The 27974-nt window shown below is 43.5% G+C and overlaps 1 protein-coding gene across 1 annotated transcript; it reads right to left on the bottom strand.

The window, feature by feature from the left end:
• Positions 1–106: 106 nt before the first annotated feature.
• On the bottom strand, positions 107–27183 carry HADH (hydroxyacyl-CoA dehydrogenase). Its single transcript, XM_056855023.1, has 8 exons — positions 26842–27183; positions 16104–16232; positions 14035–14192; positions 11862–11988; positions 10005–10094; positions 7508–7580; positions 2422–2538; positions 107–227 (listed from the first exon to the last, which is right to left on the bottom strand). Exons 1-8 carry the CDS (start codon positions 27181–27183, stop codon positions 109–111), a joined length of 1155 nt encoding a protein of 384 aa, XP_056711001.1. The 3' UTR covers positions 107–108.
• Positions 27184–27974: the final 791 nt, after the last annotated feature.

Genomic DNA, 27974 nt, shown 5'->3' with positions numbered 1-27974 from the left:
GTTGTCTTTTTTTAAGGCCATGATTAAGTGGTGCTCCAGGTACACAGAAAGTGGAACATGGTTATCCCTTCCTTGGATTAGCCTGGCACACTCAGCCGACCATGAGGTTCATTGGTATTTGTAAAATCCTTCTCCAGCTTTCTTTCCCAATTTCTTCTCTTCTACTAGTTTATCCAGCAGCGGACTTGGAGCAAAGAGAGGATTGTCAGGCTCTAACAAATGCCACCCTAGCAAGAAAAAAAGAGAGTATCGATGCACTGAATTTACACTATGGATGTTCCTGTACAACTATAACACATGGTTAAAATTAGTATGAAAATTCAGTTGGGCAAAACTATCACTGACACTTCCGCAGCTGCACATAAAGAGATGCAGAAATAAGTGAGACAGTATTTCTAAAATGGAATGATGATTAAGGGTTGGAGCACCTTTTCTATGAAGAAAGCCTAAGGAGTCTCACATTTTTCAGTTTAGAAAAAAAAACATGGGGGATTTATAAAGGTTTATAACATTATGTATGAAGTAGAGCAAGTAGGTGAAAATCTTTTTCTCCATCTTGCATAATGCTAGAATTCAGAGGTACCCAATGACACTGATAAGCAATAGGATAGACAAAAGGAAACAGTTGTTCTCTATTCAATGGGTAATTAAACTGAAGAATTCAGTGCCACCGAATGTAGCAGCTTTAAAAGGGGCTAAGACAGATTCATGGTGGAGAGATCCATGAATGGCTACTAGCCACTGTGAGTAGAGGGAGCCTCCATTGTCAAGAGACAGCAAACCTCAGAATACCAGCGCCAGCAAGCAGCACTGGGAAAGCCAGCTTGTGTAGTGGTAAAGAGCGGTGGACTCTAATCTGGAGAACCGGGTTCATTTTCCCACTCCTACACATGAAGCCTCACGGCTGACCTTGGGATAGTCACAGTTCTCTCTGTACGCTCTCAGTCCCACCTACCTCACAAGGTTGTGAGGAGGGGAAGGGAAGGCAATTTGTAAGCTGCTTTGAGACTCTTTAAAGGTAGAGAAAAAGTGGGGTATAAGAACCAACTCTTCTTCTTCTACTATGCCCTGTTTGTTTGGCCAACTGAGGCAACTGGTTGGCCACCGTGTGAGACAGGATGCTGGTCTGGATGGACCACTGTTCTGATCCAGCAGGGGTCTTCTTATGTGAAGGAAAGATGGTGCCTATGACAGCTCAATTGAACTCTTGTACTCCAAATGCTACAGGTCTACAACCCCACTGGAATTCTGAAAATTCAGCTTAGGAACAGGTTCTCTCCTCCCTTGGATATACAAACCCATAACCACCTTGGTGCATATGCAGATGATCAAATCCTTGGGACTGCACCTTTGACCCAGTAAAGCCCCAGCTGAGAAATCAAATTGCAAAGCAGTCCTCTATGAGAATATGTGAGTGTGTGCTGTCAAGTCACTGCTGATTTATGGCAACCCTGTAGGTCAGGGGTGTCAAACATAAGGACCACGGATGAGATCTGACCCCTTGAGAACTCTTACTCGGCCCTTGAGCCAGCCAAGGCAGCCACTCCCAGTAGTCCCAATTTGGGATGGCGAGGCATGGCCCAGCCCGACTAAGTTACATTTATGTAATGTCCGGCCCTCGTAACAATTAAGTTTGACACCCCTACCGTAGGGTTTTCAAGGCAAGAGACATTCAGAGGTGGTCTGCCACGCCTGCCTCTGCATGGGCTGAAAGAGTTCTGACAGAACTGTGACTGGCCCAAGGTCACCCAGCTGGCTTCATGTGGAGGAATCGAACCTGGTTCTCCAGATTAGAGTCCGCCGCTCATGTGGAGGAGTGGGGAATCCAACCCGGTTCTCTAGATTAGAGTCCACTACTACTCTTAACCACACCATGATGGCTCCTTTGCAGAATATACCTTAAAAGGGGGGGGGAGAGAGAGACCAAGAAATCTGACTGAAGAAAAAGTTGGAATGTCAAACGTGGGGAGATATGTGTAGACAAACATTTTTCCTGGATGGCTTCAACACAAAGACCAAGAAAACTATCAGTCAGATGACACTTAAAAGGTTTTTTGATTGCACTGATATGGACTTCTCTGATCAAAGCCAGGGAGTTTTCTCATTTCAATTCCTTACTGTTTCCTAAGACAGCCAATTCCTTAAAAGGCAATAGATTCAAACAGAAGCTCAAACCATGTTCCCCTCCATTAGAAGAGCATGCCTTAAGCTTGTACTCTCCCTTTCCACTTGCACGTTTGGATTCCTCTCTAAGCTTCCTATTCTACAGGAAACCTTTGTTTGTTAATACCATCGCTTACCTGCAAACCACACTAGCCGTTTGCAAGAATTTGAGGAAAGGCTCCTCTGCCAGGATCAGCACAACATTAGGGGTAACAAGTTCACTTAACAAAAAGAAAAGAGGGCAGAAAAACACCATACCATCTATGATATATTTACTGGTATCCAAGCCGACATAGTCCAAAAGTTCAAATGGGCCCATGGGATAGCCTGCCCCCAGCTTCATGGCAACATCAATATCTTCCTTGGATGCATCTCCTGGAGGAAAGATCGACAGCCAGATGAACACAGCTCTGCATGTACTCTCTCCCTTTCAATAATTAACAGGGCTCTGCGAACAGAATCCTGGTGGAGATCTTTACAGAGGGCTTCACACAGCGACTCAATAAAGCTTGAGCTTCTAAGGCGACAGCAGCCACTGATGTCTCGCTGTGGATAACTGCTTGCCTGCAGGCCCGGCGCTAGGAATGCAGATTCCCAATAGTCTGAACATGGGCCAGATATTAAACTAAATCTGGTTCCAGTAGGTCAGCAGGTAATTGGAGTCAGCCTGCCCCTGGTTAAAGCTAATCAGGTTGATAACTGCGCTCACATTTTATATGGGAGCCCAGTATAACAACTTGTAGACAATCTAACCAGATGTTGGTATAATTGGAAATATACTATGCAACCTATATACATGCCTGGTCTGATATATAATTGTCTGTATATGTTTATATATCCGTAAATATGCGTGTATGTTTTACATGGGTTTCACTTGACTATTGAGGAAGGCCAAATAGGCCGAAATGCGTCTGGCATGTGGTTACAGTATATCAGCCTTGGGAAATGCCACTGTGCTGTTTTAACTTGTTTTTTAAAATAATTTTTATCTTGACATAGCACCTTAAATAAATTATATTTTCACTATCATTTTTATTTAATTTATCCCACCTTGGGTAAACCTTGGGTAACCAGCTTCTGTTTTTTAGGTTGGGTTTCATTCCCCTCTCCTTTTTCCTCTGGTCAACCTGCCCCTGACCAGCTCCCAGTGACGGGACCACAACCCTGGAAGCTACATCAGGAGATCACGCAATTATGGAAGCAGTCATGCCCATTCAGCCGCAAAAGGTGGTTCGTCTCAGAGTCAGCACACTAGTTAGCACAGAGCAACTAAGCCATCTGGGGCTAAATGTTCAAATAGCTGCTGAAATCCTCTCATTGAGCTCTATACACATGAAGACATGAAGCTGCCTTATACTGTATCAGACCCTTGGTCCATTGAAGTCAGTGTCACGGTCTCTGACATAATTATGGTATTTTGTGTACATGGCAGAATTAATTCCATGTAGAGCTTGAACACAACATACAAACTGAACCACAAACTGCAGAGGTTTGTGTAATGAAAAGCCTGGCAACAGCTTGCAAAATGCAAATGTCCTTAGAACAGGCTGACTGAATTCTCTCAAGGTCTGAAATCTTTCAAGAGCTAACTAACTTACCCTGGTCTTGTCCTTGAAGGGAGAAGAACAGAGTCATTCTTCACGATCTGCCAGAAAGGGGTATCTGAAATTACCCTTCCTGATTCAGCTGCCAGCTGTCAGCTGCTCATATCTCAAGAGCAGAAAAGTCCTGCTATCCTCAAACCTTGAGAAGGTCTACTCAAAGACCTCAAGGCTATAAGTGCAGTAAGCTTCTTGTTTTCTATAACCTTGCTGAAGGCTATGTTTCCTACTGACCAGATGGTTACATGTTACAATGTGAGCAATAATTGTGTTTTATGATTTATATAGTTACATATTGTATTGTAATTTCTAAATAGTCTCATTTAATGCGTATTGTACTGAAGATGAGAATGGTATGAAAATTGAGTATATGGAGTGATCATGGAGCTCAGAAATGATTGTTTATACTTTAAATAAAATAGACTGAAAGGAAAGGAAGCCCATATTTGGTCATGGGGAGAAGCTAATAACCTGAACAGCTGCAACTGTATATTATTGCACTGCTCATGTTATCTGAAAGTGGGGAGGAAGATATCCCTCCTGATGGTAAAATCAACACTCTTAATGAGTCTGAAACAGTATAAATACAGCCACAGTAAGCCCAGAGAATCAGAACCTTCCAAAGACTCTCAAGAAAAGGCTGACTGGTATGGATGGCTTAAATACATTACTCTAGACTTTATGAATTAGATACTTTGAACTGAATTAGAATAATTTGACTGTTATATTTTAGAAGTTGGATTTTGAAACTGAATAGTATGTAAGACTTGCTTGCTTTTACTTCAGACATTGTAAATACATACATTGTACTTTGACAAGTTTTTATAGAAGTATTAAAGACTTGATAATCTGCATTTACACATATTTTACTAGAAGTATATCAATAAAGACTTGCTTTTTAAAAGTAGGTAAAGTTGTTGAGTCCTGCTTACTCGATGACAGGCTGAATAAGATAACTTCACTTCTCAGTAAGTGATACATTCTAAGAGCTTGTCATCTGAACAGCACGACCCGCTCTGACCGGAAGCGGCTCTCCAGGGTCTCAGGCAGAGGTCTTTCCCATCATCTACTTGCCTAGTCCCTTTAACTGGAGATGCCGGGGATTGAACTTAGACCTTCTGCATGCCAAACAGATGCTCTACCACTGAGCCACAGCCAATCCACAAGAGCCCCTCTTCTCCTAGCTGCTATTATTGAAGCCAGGTGGAGATGGCATTGCTCGGTCACCCACTTCTCATGCCTAGACTCAGTTCCCAACAGTACAACGTTTCATTAGATTTTAATTGATATGTACACCAGTTTTTAAAAAATTGCTACAAGTCAAGCTGGAATTTTTGGCTGGAAAAAAAAAGATGAAACCCCCGCAGCCAGCAGATAAATGCCACACTGTGCTGATTTTGTGATTGACAGTAATATAGTCCGAAAAATCTCAAGCCAAGAACACAGGAACTACAGCATGGAGAGGGATGCTGAACTCAACACAATGATTAGGAAGGGAAGACAAGTTTCCCCTGAAAGATGGCTTGTCCATCACAACTGACCTTCCCCTGAAAATACATGGCTCTGCTGTCACCCCAAGTGATGATAATGTGTCACCAAGAACAATCAAAGAGGCGAGGTCAATGACCCACATGAACTCAGCATGTGCTAACAGCCCCCAAATCTTTGGTGTTGGGCAAGAGTTTCACAACAGATGCTCAGGTTTCCCTTGGCAGATGAATCAACATGGAAAATACTACTTTGAAGTAAGAGAAATTTAAAATACCCTGAACAAGAGCATCTCCCTTCTCTCGGCATTAACCCCCCCCCAAAAAAAATCCATCTGCAGTTAACCTTCCTGTTTAACTGAAATAAGAACTTTCCCTTTTAAAAGGTAATGTTAGTCCCCTGTGCAAGCACTGGGTCATTACTGACCCATGGGGTGACGTCGCATCACAACATTTACTAGGCAGACTATGTTTATGGGGTGGTTTGCCAGTGCCTTCCCCAGTCGTCTTCCCTTTACCCCCAGCAAGCTGGGTACTCATTACTTGGCACAATTACAATAAATAAATACAATCAAACTGAAATTACGTTATAGTCAACCTAGCTTTTAAATTCATTTTAATGCAGTTTCCCTCCAAAATATTTGAAAGCCTAGGGGCTTTGGTATTGTTAAAAAGCCACAACCAAAGCTGAAATCGGAACACTGCCTTCCCAAAAGAGATGAAATTAAAAATGCATTTCATCAGAAGTCACCTCCAGTTTTCCGGCCTTGTAAATTTAAAACCGTTACAGATTTTATGTACTCTGGGAGGCAACGTTTAGCTGAGGCCTTTTATACGGTGATAGTTTAGACAGAACAAAAGTAGTTTCCACAATGCCACTCCTCTGCTTGAAAAAAAATCACTCTAATTTGCTCTTATTCTGTCTTTGAGAAGTAATTAGCCTTATTTGTTGATGGGTAAGAAGCAGTATGCTTAATTTGTTCCTCAGAAACTGAAGCCACTTTTTAAACTACAAAGGGAGTTTTTAAATATTTAAAAGAGATTTACAGAGTCCCTGATAATGGAAGTCTTTCATCTGTTAGGGAAGGCTGCTTTCCATAAAAAAACACACATTTGAAATAACATCCATAATAGCACATAGCCGTGAAAAGTGCTTAAGCCTGAACAGTTTTACAAAGTAAGTTTTTTCTTTTGCTTTTCACGCAGCAAGCTTGTTGACTTTGAAGCAGACAAGACTCTCTCCCCCTCCCAAGAGTAACTTGCTCTAAAAGTCTGGAAGACATCCCTACTTTCCTGAACACCACTGCAAAACTACTGGGGCAAGAAACATTCGACACTTCAGCCTATCAGTTAACCAGCCGAACAACGTTCCTGGACTGTGGCAGTGTGGATTATGGGAACCCGAGTGCCAGCTGAGCACAGAAAAAGGGAACCAGCTTATGCCCAATTCTTCAAGTAGCCTTTGGTGGTGAACAAGATGAATGCAGGGAGCCAGAAAAAGAGCAATGCTGCAAACCTAACAGAGAAGGCTCCTGAGAAGAAACACCAAGGGTCTGGATGAGGAACCAGTAGGTCAGAACAGATTGGGCTGTATGGTCTAGGCAAAAGCTACAATGTATCTCCCAGTCTTTTCACACAAGCTAGCATCACCTCTGAACAGGTCGATTCAACCCACAAAGAGCAATACAGTATTCCTATCTTTTATATTTTATTATATTTTGTCATCTATACCCAGTCCATAAAGGCCCAAGACTGAAGTTTAGTACCACCTCTGGCCTTTGTGTGTGCACGTGGCAACCAGCTGCAGCCGACTTCTGGTGACCCCAGCAAGGGGCTTTCAAGGCAAGTGAGAAGCAGAGGTGGTTTGCCATTGCCTTCCTCTGCAAAGCCATCCTAGTTGGTCTTCCTTCCAAGAAGCAACCCTGCTTAGCTTCCGAGATCTGACGAGATCAGGCTAGACCATGCCACCTTCCCTCTACCTTTGGCCCTTACATAAATACAAAACTACAGAATACACTGTTAAGATCCTACAATTACTTCCCTTTGGCCATCAGGGCACAGCCAACTTATGGCAACCCCTCAGGGTTTTCAAGGCAAGAGATGGTCAGAGGTGGTTTGCTATTGCCTGCCTCTGCATAGCAATCCTGGACTTCCTTGGTAGTCTCCCATCCAAGTACTAACCAGGCCCGACCCTACTTAGCTGCTGATATTTGACAAGATTGGGCTATCCTGGGCTATCTAGTATCTCATACTTACCCCTCTCAAAAAGCCGAACAGCTTCCATTAGGTATGGCACAAGGAGTCTATTAACAATAAAGCCAGGAGTGTCCTGTAAACAGAGAGAGAGAGAGAAGGTTGAGAAATAGATCCGTGTTCCAATGCAATGATGTATCAGAATACTATTTCTAAGAAGTGCTAATAAGACCCCCATGATAGGGGCAAGGAACAGAGAAACCCAATGAGGGATGCACAAGAGGAGTGAAGTGCTTCTGGTCAAAGATCATGGCTTTCCTTGCAAGGCAGAGTTCTACAGTTCCTTTCCTTCCTCCTCCCTCCAACCTCTTCTCCTTGGCTTAAACAATACTCTCAAACCAGAAGAAAATGTAAAGCTCGACTATTCAGAATAGACACAGTAGCCACAACTTCCATTTATTGATCCCTTACATGCCAATGTTTCCAAGTATTCTAGGATGGGTGAGATGCAGGTCAAAACCAGAGCCTGGGGCTACGTGAAGTAACTGTTTGCTTGCAACATACCTTGTTTCCTTGCTAAAAATTAGTGACTTCCAATTTAGCACAAAGCCTGGCAAGCTACAGCTTTTGCCTTTCCCTCCCAAGGCACAACTGCAAACTGGTTTGTTCATTTTGCTTTTTGTGTGTGCCTCGTTGAACATAAAGGGACGTGATGGAGTTAGATTCCATCTGATCTGTTAAGGGAGGCGCCTTCTCCTGCTGCCTTTTGCACCAGGGAAAGGTGTTGTCAGATCTGCAGGTTCCCATCCATGATCTGTGAAAAATTGGAAGTCATTAACTGACTGATTAGAGTTTCTATCTAGACATTAGGAAGAAATTTCTAACAGTTAGAGCAGTTCCTCAGTGGAACAGGCTTTCTCGGGAGGTGGTAAACTCCTTCCATGGAGGTTTTTAAGCAGAGACTGGATTGCCATCTGATGGCAATGCTGATTCTATGACCTTAGGCAGTTCATGAGAGGGCGGGCATCTTGGCCATCTTCTGGGCATGGAGTAGGGATCACTGGGGTGTGTGGGGGGGAGGTAGTTGTGAGTTTCCTGCATTGTGCAGGGGGTTGGACTAGATGACCCCGGCTGGTGGTCCCTTCCAACTCTATGATTCTATGATCTAACAGAAGAATGGAGGACCAAAAGCAAAGGGGTCATTCACATTGCACCAAGCCACACTGTTTCATCTGGATCATCTTGAGGTGCCCTAGAATGTATCTCTCCAACAAACACCTCTTCAAGCAGTTCATCTGCCTCATGACGTCTGAAAACTTTTATGTTGAGCAAGTCTCTAAAGAGGGGTTTGCATAAAAGTTCTAAATGAACTGGTGTTTGGGGGGAGGCCAGTTCAGGAAGGGGCTGCACTCTCCATAAAGGAGCAGGTTCATAGCTTGGAGGTCCTGCTGGACCTGAGCCTCCCATTGGATAAACAAGAGGTAGTGGTGGCCAGGGGTACCTTTCACCAGCTTTGGCTGGTAAGCCAGCTGTGGCCCTTCCTGGGCACAAAAGGTCTTGGCACTGTGATTGCATGCCCTGGTAACATCAATGTTAGATTACTGCAATGTGCTCTATGTGGGGCTGCCCTTGAAGACTGCCTGGAAGCGGCACTTGGTACAGAATGCTGTGGCCCATATCACTCCAGTCTTGTTCCATCTGGCTTCCAATTTGCTTCCGGTCTCAGTTCAAGGCATTGGTATTGAAAGCCCTATACAGCCTGGGACCAACATACTTTAAGTACCGTCTTCTCCCATATGAAACCACCTGTGCATTCCAGTCATCTTTGGAGGACATGCTTCGGTTGCCCTCGCCATCTGAAGCTAGCTGGGAGGTAACCCAAGAAAGGGCTTTCTTGGCCGTGGCACCAAAACTTTTGAACTCCCTCCCCAAGGAGATTAATCTGTCACCCTCTATCAGTGTCTTCTACCAATGGGTGAAGACTTTATTGTTTTGTTTGGCGTACTCTCAGTAACTGTTAAAGGCCCTCCTCCCTGGTTCCAGTGTTTTTACTGAATTATTTTATAATTTTAAGTGTTTTTAATTGTTGAATAAATTGAATAAATTTATTTATGGCGAAGGTCAGAATAAAACAACCAGATACAACCTGTGAGAGATTAGAATCTCTCTTGTTTAAAAATATCACAATTTAAAAACAATTAAAACCAATAATTTACCAGATAAAAATTGTTTTTAATTGTTCAAGTGTTTTAATGTTTTTATGTGGGCCATCTTGGGAATTGTGATCGGGTGGAAAGGAGACATAAAATATTCTGAATAAATAAATAAATAAATGTCTGTGCTCCCAGTACAGTGAAAGAACATACTACTACTTGCAAAGAGATTTCATTTCATTCACTACCTAGCAAGCTGTTGCCCCTGAATGGTGGTTTTTAAAAACAAACAAAATGATACCCTCTTATAGGTCAAAGCAAAAAAAACAAACCCTTAATGGATAATAAAATTTTTTGTAAAAACAAACCTATTTAGCTGATTATAGCTCATATTAAGATTGACTTGCCTTGCAAGAAACAGGGCTTTTCCCCAGTGCTTTGGTAAAATCCATGAGCGATTCAAAAGTCTTCTGGCTGGTCATTGGCGTCTTGACAACCTAGCAAGAAAGTCACAGGTTGGTCTCAATAAGTGGGTTATCCACTTGGGTCAACAGGAAGAGGTCTTCCAAAAAAATAAAATAACAATAACCACCTCGTGATACACTAAATTAAAACAGCCACTCATACTTAATTCATTCCTCAGAAAATCAAGCAGTTTACAGACCAGGAGTTGAATCCAACCATCTTTTCCACAGGTGAAGTAGTGAGGAGGGGGGTTCCCTTTGACCACCCAAAAGGCTATGTTGGGGATCATGGGACCTGCATGGACAAAAGCCTTATGAGTGGAGGGTGTAGTAAGGAGGGGAATTTGGTGAGTTTGAGCAGGAAAGCTCGCTGGATCCAACCCAAGGAATCCATCTTTTCCTTTTAAGCAACGGTACAAACAACATTAATAGCCATGACACACACAGCATTAATTCTCAATGGCAATTTCAAAAAAAAACATGGACACAATTAGAGTGGGCAATGTTAGTAATGATCCCTAGAACATCGGCATGAACCCATTTTTTGTTTCTGATTTAATCAACATTTCTTACTTCAGAGGGTAAGGTAACAATTACCCTCCCAAACTACCATAGTGCTTTGAGTAGTCCTGCAACCTACACCTCAGTTCTTCTACACCTCTCGTCTGTAAGAGATCCAGAAACAATGAGCAATGCTTGCATGATTGCATAGAAGCCCTCCATGTGATAGCACCCACCTCCTCTCTCTCTTTGGCCATCCTCACCTCTGTCCTTCCATCCAGCATTAACTGTTTTCTAGCCTTGCCAGTACAAAGCTTGCTTAGAAAGCACAATCCATTGGGTTCAACAGAGACTTCGCTACCCTTTTAATATTTCGCTAATGCTCTCCTAAGGATTCACCCCCAAATGCTAATATTTAAAAGCCTGCAGCCAAACTGCAGCGACAGAGACGATTCTGTGGGGAAGACTCACTCAGCTGGCCTTGCCCACACCAGTTTTTAACCATGGCCATAACTAACATCATTGGATAAGCTCAAGGAAGCAAGGTATTTTCTTTCCTGACATTTCACCAGCAGCTGTGGCAGGCATCTTCAGAGGAGTAACACTGAAGGACAGTGACACTGTCCTTCAGTGTTACTCCTCTGAAGATGCCTGCCACAGCTGCTGGCGAAACGTCAGGAAAGAAATACCAAGACCACGGTCACACATCCCGGACAACCTACAAGAACTGAGGAGCTCTGACCGTGAAAGCCTTCGACAATATTTTCAAGGAAGTAAACTTCCCAGAACATTCCTCTCACCTGGTGTACTAGATGGTAATCAGAACCTTCATTTTAGAGCTCCAAGTCACATCTCCTAACCTGGTAGTCAAATTCTTAGCTTGAAATAAATTCTTAGCTTAAAATTACGGCACCAACGGTATCTTGTCTTTAGGGAAGATATCAGAACTCAAACAGCCTATGAGGGCAGCTTTCCCTCTCCACCCCAGCCTTTTGTGAAGAACCAAAGTACAGTCTGCAGATTCATATATTTTGCATCTGGGTAGGGGAATCTGCTGCAAAAAACTGGGTGGGAAGCTGCTTTGAATCATTACATAAAACATTTCTTATACATTACTTCATCCAACCACACTCTTAATGAAGCGGTTTTCACCTTCCTGGGTCCCTGAAAACAGGCTTCCAGGATCAAAATAGCAACAAAAGGGATGGATTATTTTTTTAAAATCTGAACACCACAACAACACCAATGTGTATTTCTAAACTGATTTCTTTTTGCAGAATATTTAAGAAGACCCCTTACCTCAACAAGTTTCATCAAAGGCACAGGATTGAAGAAGTGTAGGCCCCCAAATCGGTCTTGCCTAGTAGTAGCATTGGCCATGGCTGTAATTGGCAAGGATGAAGTGTTACTAGTAAATATTGTGTGTCTGTGGGGAAACAATATACCATGGCGTTAGATGCAAATCAAAGGGGCAAACAGTACTTCACTTCAAATAATAAAACAAGCAGAGTGACCCTTGTAGTCCACGTAAGACTCTCTGTAACGGGGGGGGGGGGGAACCTTTTTCTCCTTTCAAAACACAGGATTATGAGCGGAAGTGATTTCTCCAGATCGCCCTCCTTCCAGAGATCCCCTTACTGAACTGCATTTTGTTTCAGAGAGTATCCAGTCCCTCAGCAAAGGGTTAAGAAGACATCAAGAAAGCAGGGAAGATTCACTCCCACAAACTCCTTCTGTGCATGCAAGTTTTGATCTAGAGGAATGTACAAAACCAGAGGAATGTACAAATTCAGAATCTAAATTTGGACAATCCTCCACATTTTACTATAGGGTGCAGTGAGGATAAAATGGAGGGCCACAAAATACTGTAAGCCACTTTGGGTCTCTATTGAGAAGAAAGGCGGGGTATAAAATGAATTGAATAAATAAATAGACTTCCCAGGGTTTCATGCACAAGACTTCCCTCACCCACTACCTGGGAGCCGTGACAAGTCTAAGCCCTACATGGGCTTTGAAAACCCTCAATACCAGGCCAATCTTATGAGATCAGGGAAGACCACAGAAACTTTTATTCAAACTAAAAGCTAATGTGATCGGTACCCATTTTCTACCACGAAAGAAGATTACAGCTTGGATCCTATGATATTGTTCCCCTCGCTCTTCTCCACAGCGTCTGCGGCACTTCTGCTGAGGCACTTGCTTCCTCTGACACTAGCACTGCCATGTGTGCAAGATCCATGTTTTTCAAGGAGCCCGGCTTACAATCGCTTTCCCTTCCCCTCCCCACAAGAGACACCTTGTGAGATAGGTGGGGCTGAGAGAGTTCTGAGAGAACGGTGACTAGCCCAACTTTACCCAGCAGGCTTCAGGTGGAGGAGTGGGGAAACAAACCTGGTTCTCCAGATTAGAGTCCACTGCTCTTAACCACTACACCACGCTGGCTCTCACACTACGCTGGCTCTTTTAAGCCGGGATCCAAGCCAGTATGCCCATAGCAGTCAGGAGACTTAGAAGCATTCAGTCCGGTACAGATACGAGCTTAGGCACTATCTCAAATATGCCCTTTTCTCTGCTGCCATTTCACTAATTATTTTGTTAGTCTAGTGAGGGGGAAGGGATTGTGTGCCAACACTGCTCATTTAAGATCCTAAGGCAGCAATGAGTACTGAACCTTTTCAGCACGAGCAGCTAAACACACAGGTGGGACTTTACTTAAATAATTCATCAGTGGAGGTTCTCTGGAATCTTTTAATCTTGCCTCACTGTCAGGCCTGCTCTCTGCTGAGACAGCCAGACTGTGTGTGTTTTGGTTCCACCTGGTAACTGCCAAATTCCTTTCCTCTGTGGGAACTGCTCTCGTAGGGGAGGGTGGTTGCCATGGCTGCCACCACGATCTGATATGACCAATGCTTCTCCATATAGGCCTTAGGCCGTGCCTTTAGTTCTCATTTGTGCCAATTTACCTGTTAGCTCTGTATACCTGTAGGTTTTCTAATAAATCAACTCTCTTTTGGACTACTCGTCTGTGGATGTTGTTTATGGGATTGCCACGGGGACAAGTGCTTACACTCACAAACAAGATACCAGAGAACTGCTCTACCTTCATTCCCTCAGAAGTTAATACCTTCCCTCAATTCCTCAAGACTTCCCTAGGGAAGAAAGGACAAGGTGATCTTCAAATGATAATTTAAATACATAATGATCACTATGAAAGCATGACAGTCTTTCGATGGGGAAAAAAATCTTGGGAGTCTCATTTTTATCACTGCAGAAACCTCCACGGACTAGACCGCATGACAATAAATAAAAAGTGTTATTTATTCTATAAATTGCCATGAGACTCCTTGGAATAGGAGTCAGTCTGCCTTCTTAACTCCCCCTCCCCCAAATACATAGGAGCATATGTCAAAGCAAGCTAGTAAGCCATGGCAATGGATTTTTGCATTAATTTTAAAGGATTTTAAGAACATACTCTGGTGCAAACTTATCCAGCGTCTTGAAAAGCTCATTTTTCACCGCTATGTTTTCCACAATGGCCTCCACAACAAGGTCGGTGCTGTGTACTACAGCAACTGGATCTGTGCTTGTTGTCACGTTCTTTAAGACCTTCTCAACGAATTGAGCACCTTCCTGAACAATTGAAGATAAAAAACAAGATCTATTCACATTTCTTTTCACAGGAAGATTCTCATTTCAACTATAACTGACTTGAACAAAGAACAATGTACTGTAATGCAACATTAATTTGCCCCATTAACAGCTGGAATCTAAATGAACATGTATGCTGTACTTCTCGAATAATACTTTTCTATACACCTCACAAGTAAAGGCCAGCAATAGAAGTACAATTCCAGAGAAAAAGCAATCAGTTTTATTTTACCTTTACTAATGATATTTTTTTAAAAAGCACATCTAAGCACAGAAGACACCAACTGTATATTTACCCCCACCTCTAGAGAAGGCCCCGATTCAGAAGTCTTGCTGCATGCAAGATTCTCCATGAGCACGCCTGTGAAAAGGATGGAGAGGCAGGATGCAGCCTCCTCTCTTCCCCATCCAACAGGTGTTTTGGTGTAAAGCACCGTGCAAATAATTTATCCAAAATTTAACATTTTTATCTCATTCTTCCTACAAGGAAATGTAGGTGGCATACATACAGTGTTCCACAAAATCACTTGCCTTCGTACCAGGGGGAAGGAGGGTTCTCATCCTGGTGATATAAATCACAGAATCAGGACTCACCGCAAAATTAGGCTTGCCTATGGCCACTGAACAGGACAGAGCCCTGAAAGCAGGAGCAGATGGCTGCATTTCCAGTTCATGCATGCATTAGCCCAATGCGGCAACAACCATGACAGAAGACATGGAAATAGATACAGGAAGAACTCTCATTTTACAGAACCCACAGAATCAGGGATGAGTTATTACTTTAGCTGCACCAAAAGATGGAGAGAGAAACTTGAAACTGGGCATTTTGTAGCATCTAGACTTTGGCAGTTCTCAATGTGTTCTGATCTGGATGGCCCAGGCTAGTACAATCTCGTCAGATCACAGAAGCTAAGCAGGGTCAACCCTGGTGACTATCTGAAGGGGAGACCACCAAGGAATACAAGGGTCACCACCTCTGAATGACTCTTGCCTTGAAAACCCTATGGGGTCACCCAAAGTCAGCTGCAATTTGACAGCACTTTTCACTACCACCACTTCAGAATGGGCAACATCAGGAGGCTAAGAGGAGCCTAGCCAGTTTTTTGGGCCTCTGCATACCCGGCTACCGCTCCTTCCATTTCATCCTTACCAAAACTTTGCAAGGTATGTTGAGAGACAGAATGAGCCACACACACAAAAAAATCACCCAAGTTTAATGGCCAAATGATATTTAAACCTTGGTCTCCCGAGTCGTAGACCAACACGCTACTCCAGTTCCCTTGCTGTATATGTGTAGCCAATCCAGCAAGAATCACTATGTGCAGAACTCTAACAGCAGGTTGCAGGGTGGTTTTCCTATTTACTTTTGAACACATGAAGAACGCCCAGAAAGGTGAATTATGCATGGAAATTAGCTTATGCTTGGAGGCTGCTTTTGACAGAGAGAGCCAGAATGGTGTAGTGGTTAGAGTGTCAGACTAGGACCTGGGAGTCCCAGGTTCAAATTTCCACTGTGCCATGGAAGCTCACTGGGTGACCCACTGGGTGACCTTGGGCAAGTCACAGGGTTGTTGTCATTATAAAATGGAGGCAGGAGAATGATGTAACCACTTTGGATCCTCATTGGGGAGAAAGATGGGGTACAAATGAAGTAAATAAATAAAAACATCCAGCAAGGTGAATTACACATGGAAGTCTGTTTAAACTTGCAGGCTGCAGATATGGAGAAAGTGTGCGTCACTCTGTAATTCATGCCAGCTTCTTGAAAGGAATCTGTTAAGAACATTTTATTAATGTGACACTGCTGTACTTGTCGGTCTAAACAGTGAAGATCAAAAGGAACACAGAATAAGTTTTTTGCATTTAACAACCGTATAAATACAAAGGTGTCACCTCAGGTTTGTCTGCAAACTTCTTCTTTGCCAACTTTTTCAGACTCTGCTCAATTCCTTTCTTGGATTTACTTAATATTTCATCGGTTTGGTCCACCAATATCACACTGTGGCCAGTTGCTGCAGCAATCTACAGAAAATGTTTTTCAAAAGAGGTCAGTCCACAATGACGAAGGAGAATCAGCCATCGAAATCAAAGGTATGAATGCAATCCACTGCTAATGATGTTGGTCCACTAAAGACTAGTGCCAAGCAGTTGCTGCAAACAGCACCACAAAAGCAACTTAGCACCCTGCAAGAATGTGCCAAGATGGAACAAGATAGGGATGTAAATTTCATTTGAAAACAACAACCCTTTTATCTATTTAAAACTGTATAATTTAAGCATTAACAAGCCCACAATCTAGCCCACACACGCACACTTCTGCATTACCAGATCTGCTACTGATTTCTGTTACAAAAAAACTGACATGGCAGTCAGTCAGTCTTTATTATGGCCATTTAGAAGCAGAGTAGAAATGGATAAAAACACTAATATAAAATTAATCATCTACATAAAATAGCTCCATACATCACTCCATACATGTTGAAGTGCTCCACTGTCAGCAAAACACAAGTTCTGCAGGCACAGATGATCCTGGAACAGACAAGTACGGTAACCCTTTGCTAGTTTTCCAAGCCTTGTTAAAACATGTCAATGTTCACAGCAGAATTTATGCTCATTTGAAAGACTACCGTAATAACTAGATTCCCCTGAAGAAGCCTCTTGGGCAAAACACGTAGGGAAGTTCTATTCTGAGTAATAAATTTTTTAAACCTATTTTGCACCATTGGCCTCAGCCTTATTTTTATCTAACGTTTACAGCAACACATAAACTGTAAACAAATTCTTACTATTTCATGTTTGACATCCTAAGAACAAGAAGCTAGTATATGGATTTCAGATCAGTAGCCTTTCTAACTCATCTACTTCAACTGGCAGAGGTGTCACAGCATCTCAGATGGATCTTCCTCCCAATGCTGTTTGACATTCTTGTAAGGAAGATTGTGGCAGGACCCCTGTATACCCAGCATTCCTGACACCCACGAATCAGGGCTCTGGGCTGCAGCAGTACCATCCAGAAGGCACGCTGCGCTGGAAAAAGACCCAGAGTTTCTGGCATACATGGACTGATGTACAAAACAGGACAGAAAGAAGCGTGCGGGACTGAAGTGGAACCTTTCCATAGGCATGCAGTGCTGGATGTCAAGGTCAGGAAGTGCCCTGGACTCCATCTTAGAAGAAGTTTCACTCTACTGGAGAAAAGAACCTCTTCTCTTCACCTCGCCACCCCCAGAGCTGTGGAAAGACAACACCTACTCAAACAATAGAAGGACTTTGCTACGTTTTGCATAGTCATCAAATCGGCTCCTCTATCAAGATCTGACTGACAACTGGAGAGAGAACAATGACCGCTCCCTCTCACACCTTGCATTCCTTTCCTGGGACAGCCTGACAGCTGGCTAGTCCCATCTTGTAGGTCCGCACCACCCCTTACTTGTGTGTGTGTGTTAAGTGCCGTCAAGTCGCTTCCGACTCATGGCGACCCTATGAATGAAAGTCCTCCAAAATGTCCTATCTTACCCCTTACTTACATGCAGCTAATTAATGGCTGATATCAACAGGCCATCAAACCTCTATTCCTCCTGTATTGCCCTAGCTCCTGTCTTTTCTTTCTATAATATTCCAATACTTGAGAAGTAATCAAACCTTTGAGTGGCAATGACCAGTCATTCTCAGCCCTCACCAGCCATTACCAACTGCAGGGAGACCATACCTGCTCCTCCTCCCTTCCTTGGGTATAAAATATCTCCACTTTGCCACAGTAGCTGGCTGCCATTTACACAGGATGTGAATCCTGCACCTGGTGTGCAGTCCTCTTTCCCCTTCCCCTCTTGCAGCTGCCACTCTGGATCTGATTATTCTGCAGGAAGGTAACTATGGCCCGCTTGGGAATCTCAAACCTTTACTTCTTAGCTCTGTGTGTGTTGGGAATTGTTTGTATGTGTGTTTTTACCCTATTTGATTACTCTTAATAAAACCTTTAAAATTCATAAAAGCCTCCTTGTTATTGGGTTGCTCTCCATCTGGCTTGCTCACCTAGGGGTGGAATTGGTTAAAAAGATCCCAACACCAGCCTCTATCTAGTCTCCAGCTAATTTCCCCAAATGAAGGAGACCTCTGTGCTTGGTGTAACAAGATGCTCAAAACTGAACCTGGCAATTTTGTATCTTCAAAGAAGGGCTGTGCCTGTGATCTATGGCACTTCCACCCAGAGGCCTGCACTCTGAGAAGCTAGAAAGCCTACACCATCCCTACACATTTCAAGTTGTCATGATTCAAGTTATGAACTCAAATCAATTTGTCCAGGCAGCGGATATGGTCATGGCACCCTTTCCCCTGGAACAGGGGTCGGCAAACCGCGGCTCGTGAGCCGCATGCGGCTCTTTGGCCAGTTGAGTGCGGCTCTCTGAACTTGGTTCAGAGCCCCTGCTCTCGAGCCTGCTCGCACCGGCAGCAGGGGCTGCGGAGACGGCGTGCCTGAGAGAGAGAGAGAGAGAGAGAGAGAGAGAGAGAGAGAGAGAGAGAGAGAGAGAGAGAGAGAGAGAGAGAGAGAGAGAGAGAGAGAGAGAGAGAAGGCGAGCGGGCGCGCTGTCTCTCCCCCACCCCCCGCCGTGGAGAATGGCCGGGTCCCCCTTTCCCTTGCCCTCAATGGTTGGGAGGCTAAAGCCTCCCCCCCTCTAGCCGCTGGGGCGCGGCGCCCCGTCTTCTGCGGCGCTGACTCCGTTCCCCTGTTGTCTTTTTCCCCTCCTCAGCACTAGAACAGCCCAAGCCCCGAGGAATCCGACCTGGCGAGTAATTTGAGCTGGGAGAGGAGTTTTCCCTTTTTGTGAGACACCCAAGTCCACGTGTCCCTTTTTCAGCGTCTCTTCCTGTTTGGGGCTTTTTTCCAGGAAGTCTGGCGGCCATGCCGGCAAGGGTCGCTTAGGGGGGTTTAGCCAGAGGGTGTGTCTCCAAGGGGAGGAAGGCGAGGCAATCGCACGCAGAGAAGAGCTTGCTGGAGAGGAGAGATCCACTGAATCCCCAGTGCGATGCAAGCTCCGGGGAGGGAAGAGAGCGACGCGGGGGGTGTATGTGTTTGTGTAAAGTGCCGTCAAGTCGCAGCCGACTTATGGCGACCCCTTTTGGGGTTTTTGCCCGCCCCGATCTCCGAGAGTACGTTTCCTAACAGCCGGCGACGTGAGGCGTGCTTACACGGGAGTAAGGCCCAGGGTGTAATTCAGATTACTTTCCCAGGTAAGGCTGTCACTGGCTCGTCTCAGTTAGGGACTGAACTGATTTTTTGGCAGCTTTTCGGCGGTTCGAAAGAGCATTTGTATGGGATGGTGGTTAATGTTCGGGCTAGGGCAGGGGAGAGCCGAGTTCAAATCCCACCTGATCCTAGAATGTGATCGTTCACGGGTCAGTCTCTCTTGTGTGTGTTAAGTGCCGTCAAGTCGCTTTCGACTCATGGCGACCCTATGAGTGAAAGTCCTCAGTCTCTCTCCTGCCACCTAATCTACCTCGCTGGGTTGTTGTGAGGGGAAAATCTGGAACACCTTGGATCAAATATGCACAGAATATAAGGATCCCATTGAGGTCAGAAGTGTGCTTCTGGGTACAATTCAAATTCTGGGTACAATTTTTATTAAAAACGTCAGTTAGGCTGGATTTTGGTTGGTTTTTTGTTGTTGCTATTTTTGAAAGTATGGAGTTTATAGGCTTATTTTTACAGTCCCCCCAGTCTGAAAACTGACATTGCTATATGTCTACCCACTGGCTTTCTTGTTGGTAGACCTGGACTCCAAGGAGGGGAAAAAGTCCCTCTTCAGAGGCCAGGTCTACCAATTGGCTTCTATGGGCCTCCGGAGGCCAGGTCTACTGCCAAGAAGGCCAATGGGTAGACCTGGCCTCCCAATGGGACTCAGCCGGAGGCCAGGTCTACCAATAGGCTTTTACGGCGATAGACCAGGCCTCCAGACGAGGACTCTGGACGGGGAGGGGGAAATGGCAGTATTAAGTATGATATCGTTTTATTCAGTGTACCTATAGTTTAATTAAGACTTAAAACTTTAATTAACGTTTATTAAGTTAATAAACAGTGTACCTACCTGTATAGTTTAAGTTTAAGAAATTGGGCTCTCAAAAGAAATCTCAATCGTTGTACTGTTGATATTTGGCTCTTTTGACTAATGAGTTTGCCGACCCCTGCCCTGGAAGAAGCAAAATCGAACCAACGAGCAGTGAGAGAACACAGAGCGTTTTCCAAGATAGCAGAAGACAGCAGCACTGCAAATGGAAAACGAAGAGCTCTGCCCGAGCCAGCCCTACACTGGAATGACCTCACATTTGTCACTATAGTAGGAGGTAAGTGGCAAAAATAGGCACAAGTGCTCATGATGAATGTTCATCTGCTGGCAGCACATCAGTTTCGTTCTACTAAAGCTGCCAGTATCAGCAGACTAAAGACCAAGCATGCAACAGAATTCAGAACTGACTTCAGGAAATCTACTGTTTCATATGGTTCCCTGAGGCATCAGATGACAATACATTCTCCAATGTGCCAGGTTTTCACAGAGCGTTCATTTCAGGTACAACATAACCCTTGACCAGCATGACACCTCTGTATAAAAAAGGGGATAAACAAAATATCGCAATGAGCTAACATATTACAACCATGTTGATCAGTGCTTTATATTATGCAACCTGGCAAACTGCCTATCATTCTGATGAGCAGAGTGAGTGAGCAGGGCAACATTTTAGCCCCGTGCAGGGCATGGATGTGAATTCTGCATACGGACACCAGGCACCCATGTGAAGAATGGATCATTATCACTAAAGGCTACGTCCTCAATTGTCAGAAATGGATAGCAGATTTTAACCTCACTGTAAGACTCTCAAATACATTATTTGATTTCTATTCTATTAGACTTGAGTAGCAATCAACTGCTCTTATAGCAAAAAGGAAAGAGGTACAGTCAAGGTCACAACCTACACCAAGATGATTTACAGAGCTTAGGGTTTAGCCCCTTCTAAAACATGTCCAAGATTACAGCCTGTCTCTTTCAGTCTTATACAGCATTTAGTGGGAGCCACAGAGAACCAGGCCTGCTCCTTTCAACACAGCCCCAGCCCAGCGGCTGTGTCTTGCAGCCCTAGATGAAATATGTAGATATATTAATGCCTGTATTACTTAACCTCTTGTCTTGATCACAAAACAACTGCTTTTCTTTCTCAACTCTTCTTCCCACCCCGCCTCTCTATACTTTGTACCATTAAAGTTCAATCTGTAATGGACTTTGGAATCCAAGATGCATAAGAGATATGGCTTTCTCTTACTGAATTTACTTCTGATATACATATGAGGAGCATAGATGTATCCAGGTGCCACAGACAACCACAGTTTGTTCATGACATTGACAAGCCTGAAATCCTTGGCCTCAGATGCTTACTCACTTTCTCTTTGCCCTTCCCTCATGCACATAATAGAGACTTCCTGGTTTGTGTAAGTTCCCTAAACTAAGATTTGCTGGCATGTACCAATTCAGATTGTTTAGTAAACTGAGAGCCAGCGTGGTGTAGTGGTTAAGAGTGGTGGACTCTAATCTGGAGAACCGGGTTTGATTCCCCACTCCTCCACATGAAGCTTGCTGTGTGACCTTAGGCCAGTCACAGTTCTATTAGAACTCTCTCAGCCCACGCAGAGACAGGCAATGGCAAACCACCTCTGAACATCTCTGGCGCTGAAAACCCTACAGGGTTGCCATACACTCACACACAACAAATTGAAATCTGTCTCCTGTGTACAAGCTAGGATTCTAAGCCGAGTTTTAATCATGGTTTAGAACCTAGTCTGTGGGAAAGAAACAAACTCCTATTTGTTAAAAGCACGCAATTTCAGAAGATTTACACTGTGTAATCTCGCCTTGAGTCTCCGTGAGAAAGGCAGACTATAAATAACACAAATAAATAAATCAAATAACCCACTTTGGTTCCTAAACCAGGAAGTCTTTCAGCACTGCTTGACATGAGAGAGGGGGAAAGGGAGCATGTGAACCCCCAAGGAAGTTAGGCTTGTGTTTCCCATGCCTGGTGGGGATATCAGTAGACCCTGGTCTAGAAGCACCTACAAGACTGTAGAGGGCCAGTGTGAATATGAGAGCACTGGTGTGACTTGTTTCTGATGACCCAGCCCTGCCAGGAGCTTAAGTGTGCCCCACACAGAGAATGTTTCAAAAATCTCAAGGTGACAAAGGCATATAAAAGACCATGGCTTGGATCCAAGGCCACCTGCAGGAATAATGGGGGTGAAGTTGAACACTAGCTCACTCAGACCTCATGGTAGATCTCTTCCTGACTAGTTGAAAGGGTGGAAGGGTAAGTAAATTTGGTTTAAAAAAATCAGTAAATGTAGGATTTGTTTGTGGGCTTCCTAGAGGCCCGTGGTTGGCCACTGTGTGAACTGACTGCTGGACTTGATGGGCCTTCGTCTGATCCATCATGGCTTTTCTTATGTTCTTATGATTCCAAATGTGGGGTGGGGACATGGTCGTGCTCGGATCCACTAAAGTGTTTCTGCAGACAGAAGGACTTCTGCCCTCAGAGCACAGCTTTCTTGCTTCTCTGTCTCTGCAGCCCATACGTCCCCCAATGCTGCCTACAGAAAGTCACAACCAGACTTTGCAACCAGACATCCTGCTGTCCACAGAGGTGTTCAGGTGGATCTAATTCTGATATGACTGGCATGTATTTTGAATAAGTTCACTGGTATCTGAAAGAGCATACACATGCGCGCGCAAAAAGCACCTTCCCAGTTCTACTTGACACAAGGCACATTCAGAAAACCAAATTCCCTATTTTCATTTCAGTTAACGTCTTGTTTTTTTTACCTCCACGAGCGTGGATTTGAATTCCTGCAAATAAGCCTGCAAAGCAACAGTGGAGATAAAATCCTAGTTTATCATTAACTACATTGAAGGAAAAAAATCCCCCCAAACACTAGGGCAAAATAAAAGTGTTTCAAAGTTCAAAGACACCATTTTAAATACTTTTGCTTGGCCAATATAGGTAAATTGTTACTTTATACTGCTCTGACTTGTTAGCACAAGAATTACAGTCATGTGTCAATTTCCAAGTTTACTCGCAAAGAGAGTTGTTTAACTTGAAAGCAGGCACATCAACAAAGATTGTCCCAAGAAGAAATGTGAAGCAATTCTGAAAGACGAGAGGCCCTTTTTAAAACAGTAAGGCAAAAGCAAGGAAACTCCTATGTATTTGAATGGAGAAAATGGGGTCTCAAGAGAGAGCTTAGTACCCTCTCTTGGCAAGGGAAGAGTGCAGGGGCTTGCTAGGGCTTGTGAACCCATCTTCACTATCAAATCTCAGTCTAGGCACACTAATAAAAACACCCTGTGCTTTTCCTAAAGATATTCACCTATTAATGAGATACAGTGCAGAGCAATGGTCTTAAGGGAGTGGGCCAGCAAGCCCATATAAGGGGAGCACATAAAAGAAAGCACAGTTTCTAGAACATGTGGGCATGAGATGGACCAGTGCTACTTAATATTATTTGTTACACCAAGCACACATAGTAGAGTGAAAAAAATCTGGTGCCAAAGTCTAAAAAATAAATGACCAATTTGATGCCCTGTAATTATATCCCCAAGTCTGCCACCTAAGCTGTGATTTTTGCATGGGGTTGGGGTGACATTTGGATGCTGCTGGGCATTACCCCCCTCAAATGAGAACATCCTCCATTATTTTTTGCTCCTTCCCAGAATGCAAGCACTGTCATCTAACATCTACCAGACTATAAGCCTGCCTGTATCCAACATCAAAGGCAGACCCCACAGGGTCTTTTAAGAGGTAGAACTGGGCATTTTTGCTTTTTTTCTTCCTTCATTTTTTTAAAAAAAATTGTAGCATCTGCTGATAAAGGGATCTATAGAACCAGAAAGAGTTGCACAATGTTTTGCATCATTTGGATTTCCCTCAATAAAAAGTGAGGGTTTCCCTCTTTTTCTGTTTTTTTGTGTGAGCTAACACGGCTGTTAACAACCTTCACCCTAATGGTAGTAACTTGAGTGAAGTTTGAGACATTTGCAAACCCATATCCCATAAAGCCATTAAAAAAAATCTACAGTCATGACCACGCCATTCGGGCATTCACATTTGCCCACATGGCTCAAGAATACTGTGCTTTGAATCTTCAGGAAAAAAGACGGCCGGATTGTCTAAACATTAGGAAGAACTTTCTAATTGTTAGAGCGGCTCCTCAGTGGAACAGGCTTCCTTAAGAGGTGGTGAGCTCTCCTTCCCTGGAGATTTTTAAGCACAGGCTAGATGGCCCTCTGTCAGCAATGCTGATTCTATGACCTTAAGCAGATCATGAGAGAAAGGGCATCTTGGCCATCTTCTGGGCATGGAGTAGGGGTCACTAGGGGTGTAGGTGGGGAGGTAGTGGTGAATTTCTTGCATTGTGCAGGGGTTGGACTAGATGACCCTGGTAACCCTTCCAACTCTATGGCTGTTTATTTTTGTTAATTAGCAGCTCGTTCCAGGCTGAACTGCTGCTAATTAACAGGCATCTTCAGAGGAGTAACACTGAAGATGCCTGCCACAGCTGCTCGCGAAACGTCAGGAAAGAAAATACCAAGACCACGGTCACACAGCCCGGATAACCTACAAGAACCAATGAACTCTGACCGTGAAAGCCTTCGACAATAACTGAGACTCCACTTCTCATGGCTTAGAATCATAGAATTGGAAGGGACCACCAGGGTCACCTAGTCCAACCCCCGGTACGATGCAGGAAATTCACAACTACCTCCCCCACACACACCCCACTGACCCCTACTCCGTGCCTAGAAGATGGCCAAGAGGCCCTCCCTCTCGTGAACTGCCCAAGGTCACAGAATCAGCATCGCTGACAGATGGCCATCTAGCCTTATGAACTACGGTGGTTGGAAGGGGCCAGAGGAACACACAAGGGACCAGAGAGGAGGGCAGGCCTGATTCCATGGCCTTTTAAGCAGCATTCCTCCATTTGTCAATATAGTTTTGCTGCTGCAAGAATTGTAATAGCTAAAGTTTGGAAGCAAGAGAATAAACCTTCAATTCGTGACTGGAGAGAGAAACTATGGCTGTATATGAGGATGGCCAAATTGACAGAATTCCTACATGGAAAAGATATAGAAGAATTTAAAAAAACTTGGGCAAAGGTCGTCACATATTGGGATAAGCTGGCAACAATGGATTTTACTATTTTAATTAGTGAGTTATAGAAACTAGTTTTAATACTGTTATATTTTACTGTTAATAGATATTTTTAAAACTGTTTAGACACTTCTTCGGAATTAGTGAGTTATAGAAACTAGTTTTAATACTGGTATATTTTACTGTTAATAGATATTTTTAAAACTGTTTAGACACTTCTTTGGAATTAGTGAGTTACAGAAACTAGTTTTAATACTGGAAGTCGGGTGATGGGTCACTATTTAAGGTGGGCGGAGGGTCGAAGGGGTATCTTTTTGAACTTTATAATTTTGTAACCGTAAATGTATTAATAAGTATAGATACTCTTTTGTATTTTCTTTTTTTTTTAATTTTCTTTTTATCATTATTATTGTATTTGTTTGTTTTATGTTATAAAAATAAAAAAATATATATTTTAAAAAAGCCGCATTCCTCCATAGTGACTTATTAACCAACTCCCTCAGGGGTATCTTTTTGAACTTTATAATTTTGTAACCATAAATGTATTAATAAGTATAGATAGATACACTTTTCTATTTTTTATTTTCTTTTTATCATTATTATTGTATTTGTTTGTTATGTTTTATGTTATACAAATATATATATATTTAAAAAGCCGCATTCCTCCATAGTGACTTATTAACCAACTCCCTCAGGGGATCTTTTTGAACTTTATAATTTTGTAACCGTAAATGTATTAACAAGTATAGATAGATACACTTTTGTATTTTCTTTTTATCATTATTATTGTATTTGTTTGTTATGTTTTATGTTATACAAATAAATACATAAATAAATAAATATTTAAAAAGCAGCATTCCTCCATAGTGACTTATTAACCAACTCCCTCAGGGGATCTTTTTGAACTTTATAATTTTGTAACCGTAAATGTATTAACAAGTATAGATAGATACACTTTTGTATTTTCTTTTTATTTTCTTTTTATCATTATTATTGTATTTGTTTGTTATGTTTTATGTTATACAAATAAATATATAAATTTAAAAAGCCGCATTCCTCCATAGTGACTTATTAACCAACTCCCTCAGGGGATATTTTTGAACTTTATAATTTTGTAACCGTTAATGTATTAATAAGTATAGATAGATACTCGTTTGTATTTTCTTTTCTTTTTTAATTTTCTTTTTATCATTATTATTGTATTTGTTTATATTTTATGTTATAAAAATAATATATATATATATATATATTAAAAATAAAAGCCGCATTCCTCCATAGTGACTTATTAACCAACTCCCTCAGGAGGAGGAGGAGGAGGAGGAGGAGGAGGGACCCCCCCCCCCGTCTCCTGCTCTCGGCGAGGAGGCGGCGTCCGTCCTTCCCTCGCCTCCCCAGGCCGCCAGAGGAAGAGCCCCTCCGCGCCAGGGCCTCGAGTTCACCTCACCTGGGCAATCCCGGCGCCCATCAGGCCGCCCCCGATCACGGTCACGTGCTTCACCGCCAGCTTCTTAACGGCCGCGGCGGAGGAGGCGGCGGCGAAGGCCATGGCGGAGCGGCACTGGCGAGGGGCGCAGGGCGGGCCGCCGAGGAGAAGGCGGCGGCCGAGCCTAGCCCAGGGGACCCAGCGGGCTCTTCCCCGCCCAGGCCTCCCATTCGCCTCCGAGAGGAAGGCGGGGAAGGAGGCCGCAGCCGACCCCGCCTCCCCCGAAATTGACCGCGCCTGCGCCTCAGCTGCCTTGGCTTCTTCCCCACAGCTTTGTCGACTGGCCGGGCTACAACTGGGCATAGGATTAGAAAAGGGCAACAGTCCAGTAGCCCCTTCAAGACGAACAAAAATGTTTTCTGGCAGGGTAGGAGTTTTCGTGAGCCACAGCTCACTTCTTCAGATACCAGAAGGTCATTCAGTGGAAAAACCTTGACAATACTTCTCTTATTATATAAAGGTGTACCATTTTTAACTGGGCAAGGAGCACCTTAAAGACGGAGGAAAATATTTTCTGGCAGGGTATGAGCTTTCATGAGCCACAGCTCACTTCTTCACATCTGCAGTAGTAGAAAAGAGCAAGAATCCAGGAGCACCTTAAAGACTAACAAAAATATTTTCTGGCAGGGTATGAGCTTAAGCTGTGGCTCACGAAAGCTCATACCCTACCAGAAAATATTTTCCTTTGTCTTTAAGGTGCTACTGGACTCTTGCCCAGTTAAAAATGGTACACCTTTATATAATAGAGAAGTATTGTTAAGGTTTTTCCACTGAATGACCTTCTGGTATCTGAAGAAGTGAGCTGTGGCTCACGAAAGCTCCTACCCTGCCAGAAAACATTTTTGTTAGTTTTTAAGGTGCTACTGGACTCTTGCCCTTTTCTACTACTGCAGACAGACGAACACGGCTACCCACTGTGAATTATGTGCACAGGATTGCACGTTTAGTAACACGCGTACGTTATGTGCGTGTGTGTGTTAAGTGCGGTCCAGTCGCCTCCGACTCATGGCGATCCTATGAATGAAAGTCCTCCAAGATGTCCTGTCTTTGACAGCCTTGCTCAGATCTTGCAAATTGAGGGCTTCCTTTATAGA

The sequence above is a fragment of the Euleptes europaea genome, chromosome 9 (assembly GCF_029931775.1).
Source record: "Euleptes europaea isolate rEulEur1 chromosome 9, rEulEur1.hap1, whole genome shotgun sequence".
NCBI classification, from domain to species: Eukaryota; Metazoa; Chordata; class Lepidosauria; order Squamata; family Sphaerodactylidae; genus Euleptes; species Euleptes europaea.
The sequence above is the reverse complement of the archived record's forward strand: the minus strand, read 5'-3'. Positions and strand labels throughout refer to the sequence as shown.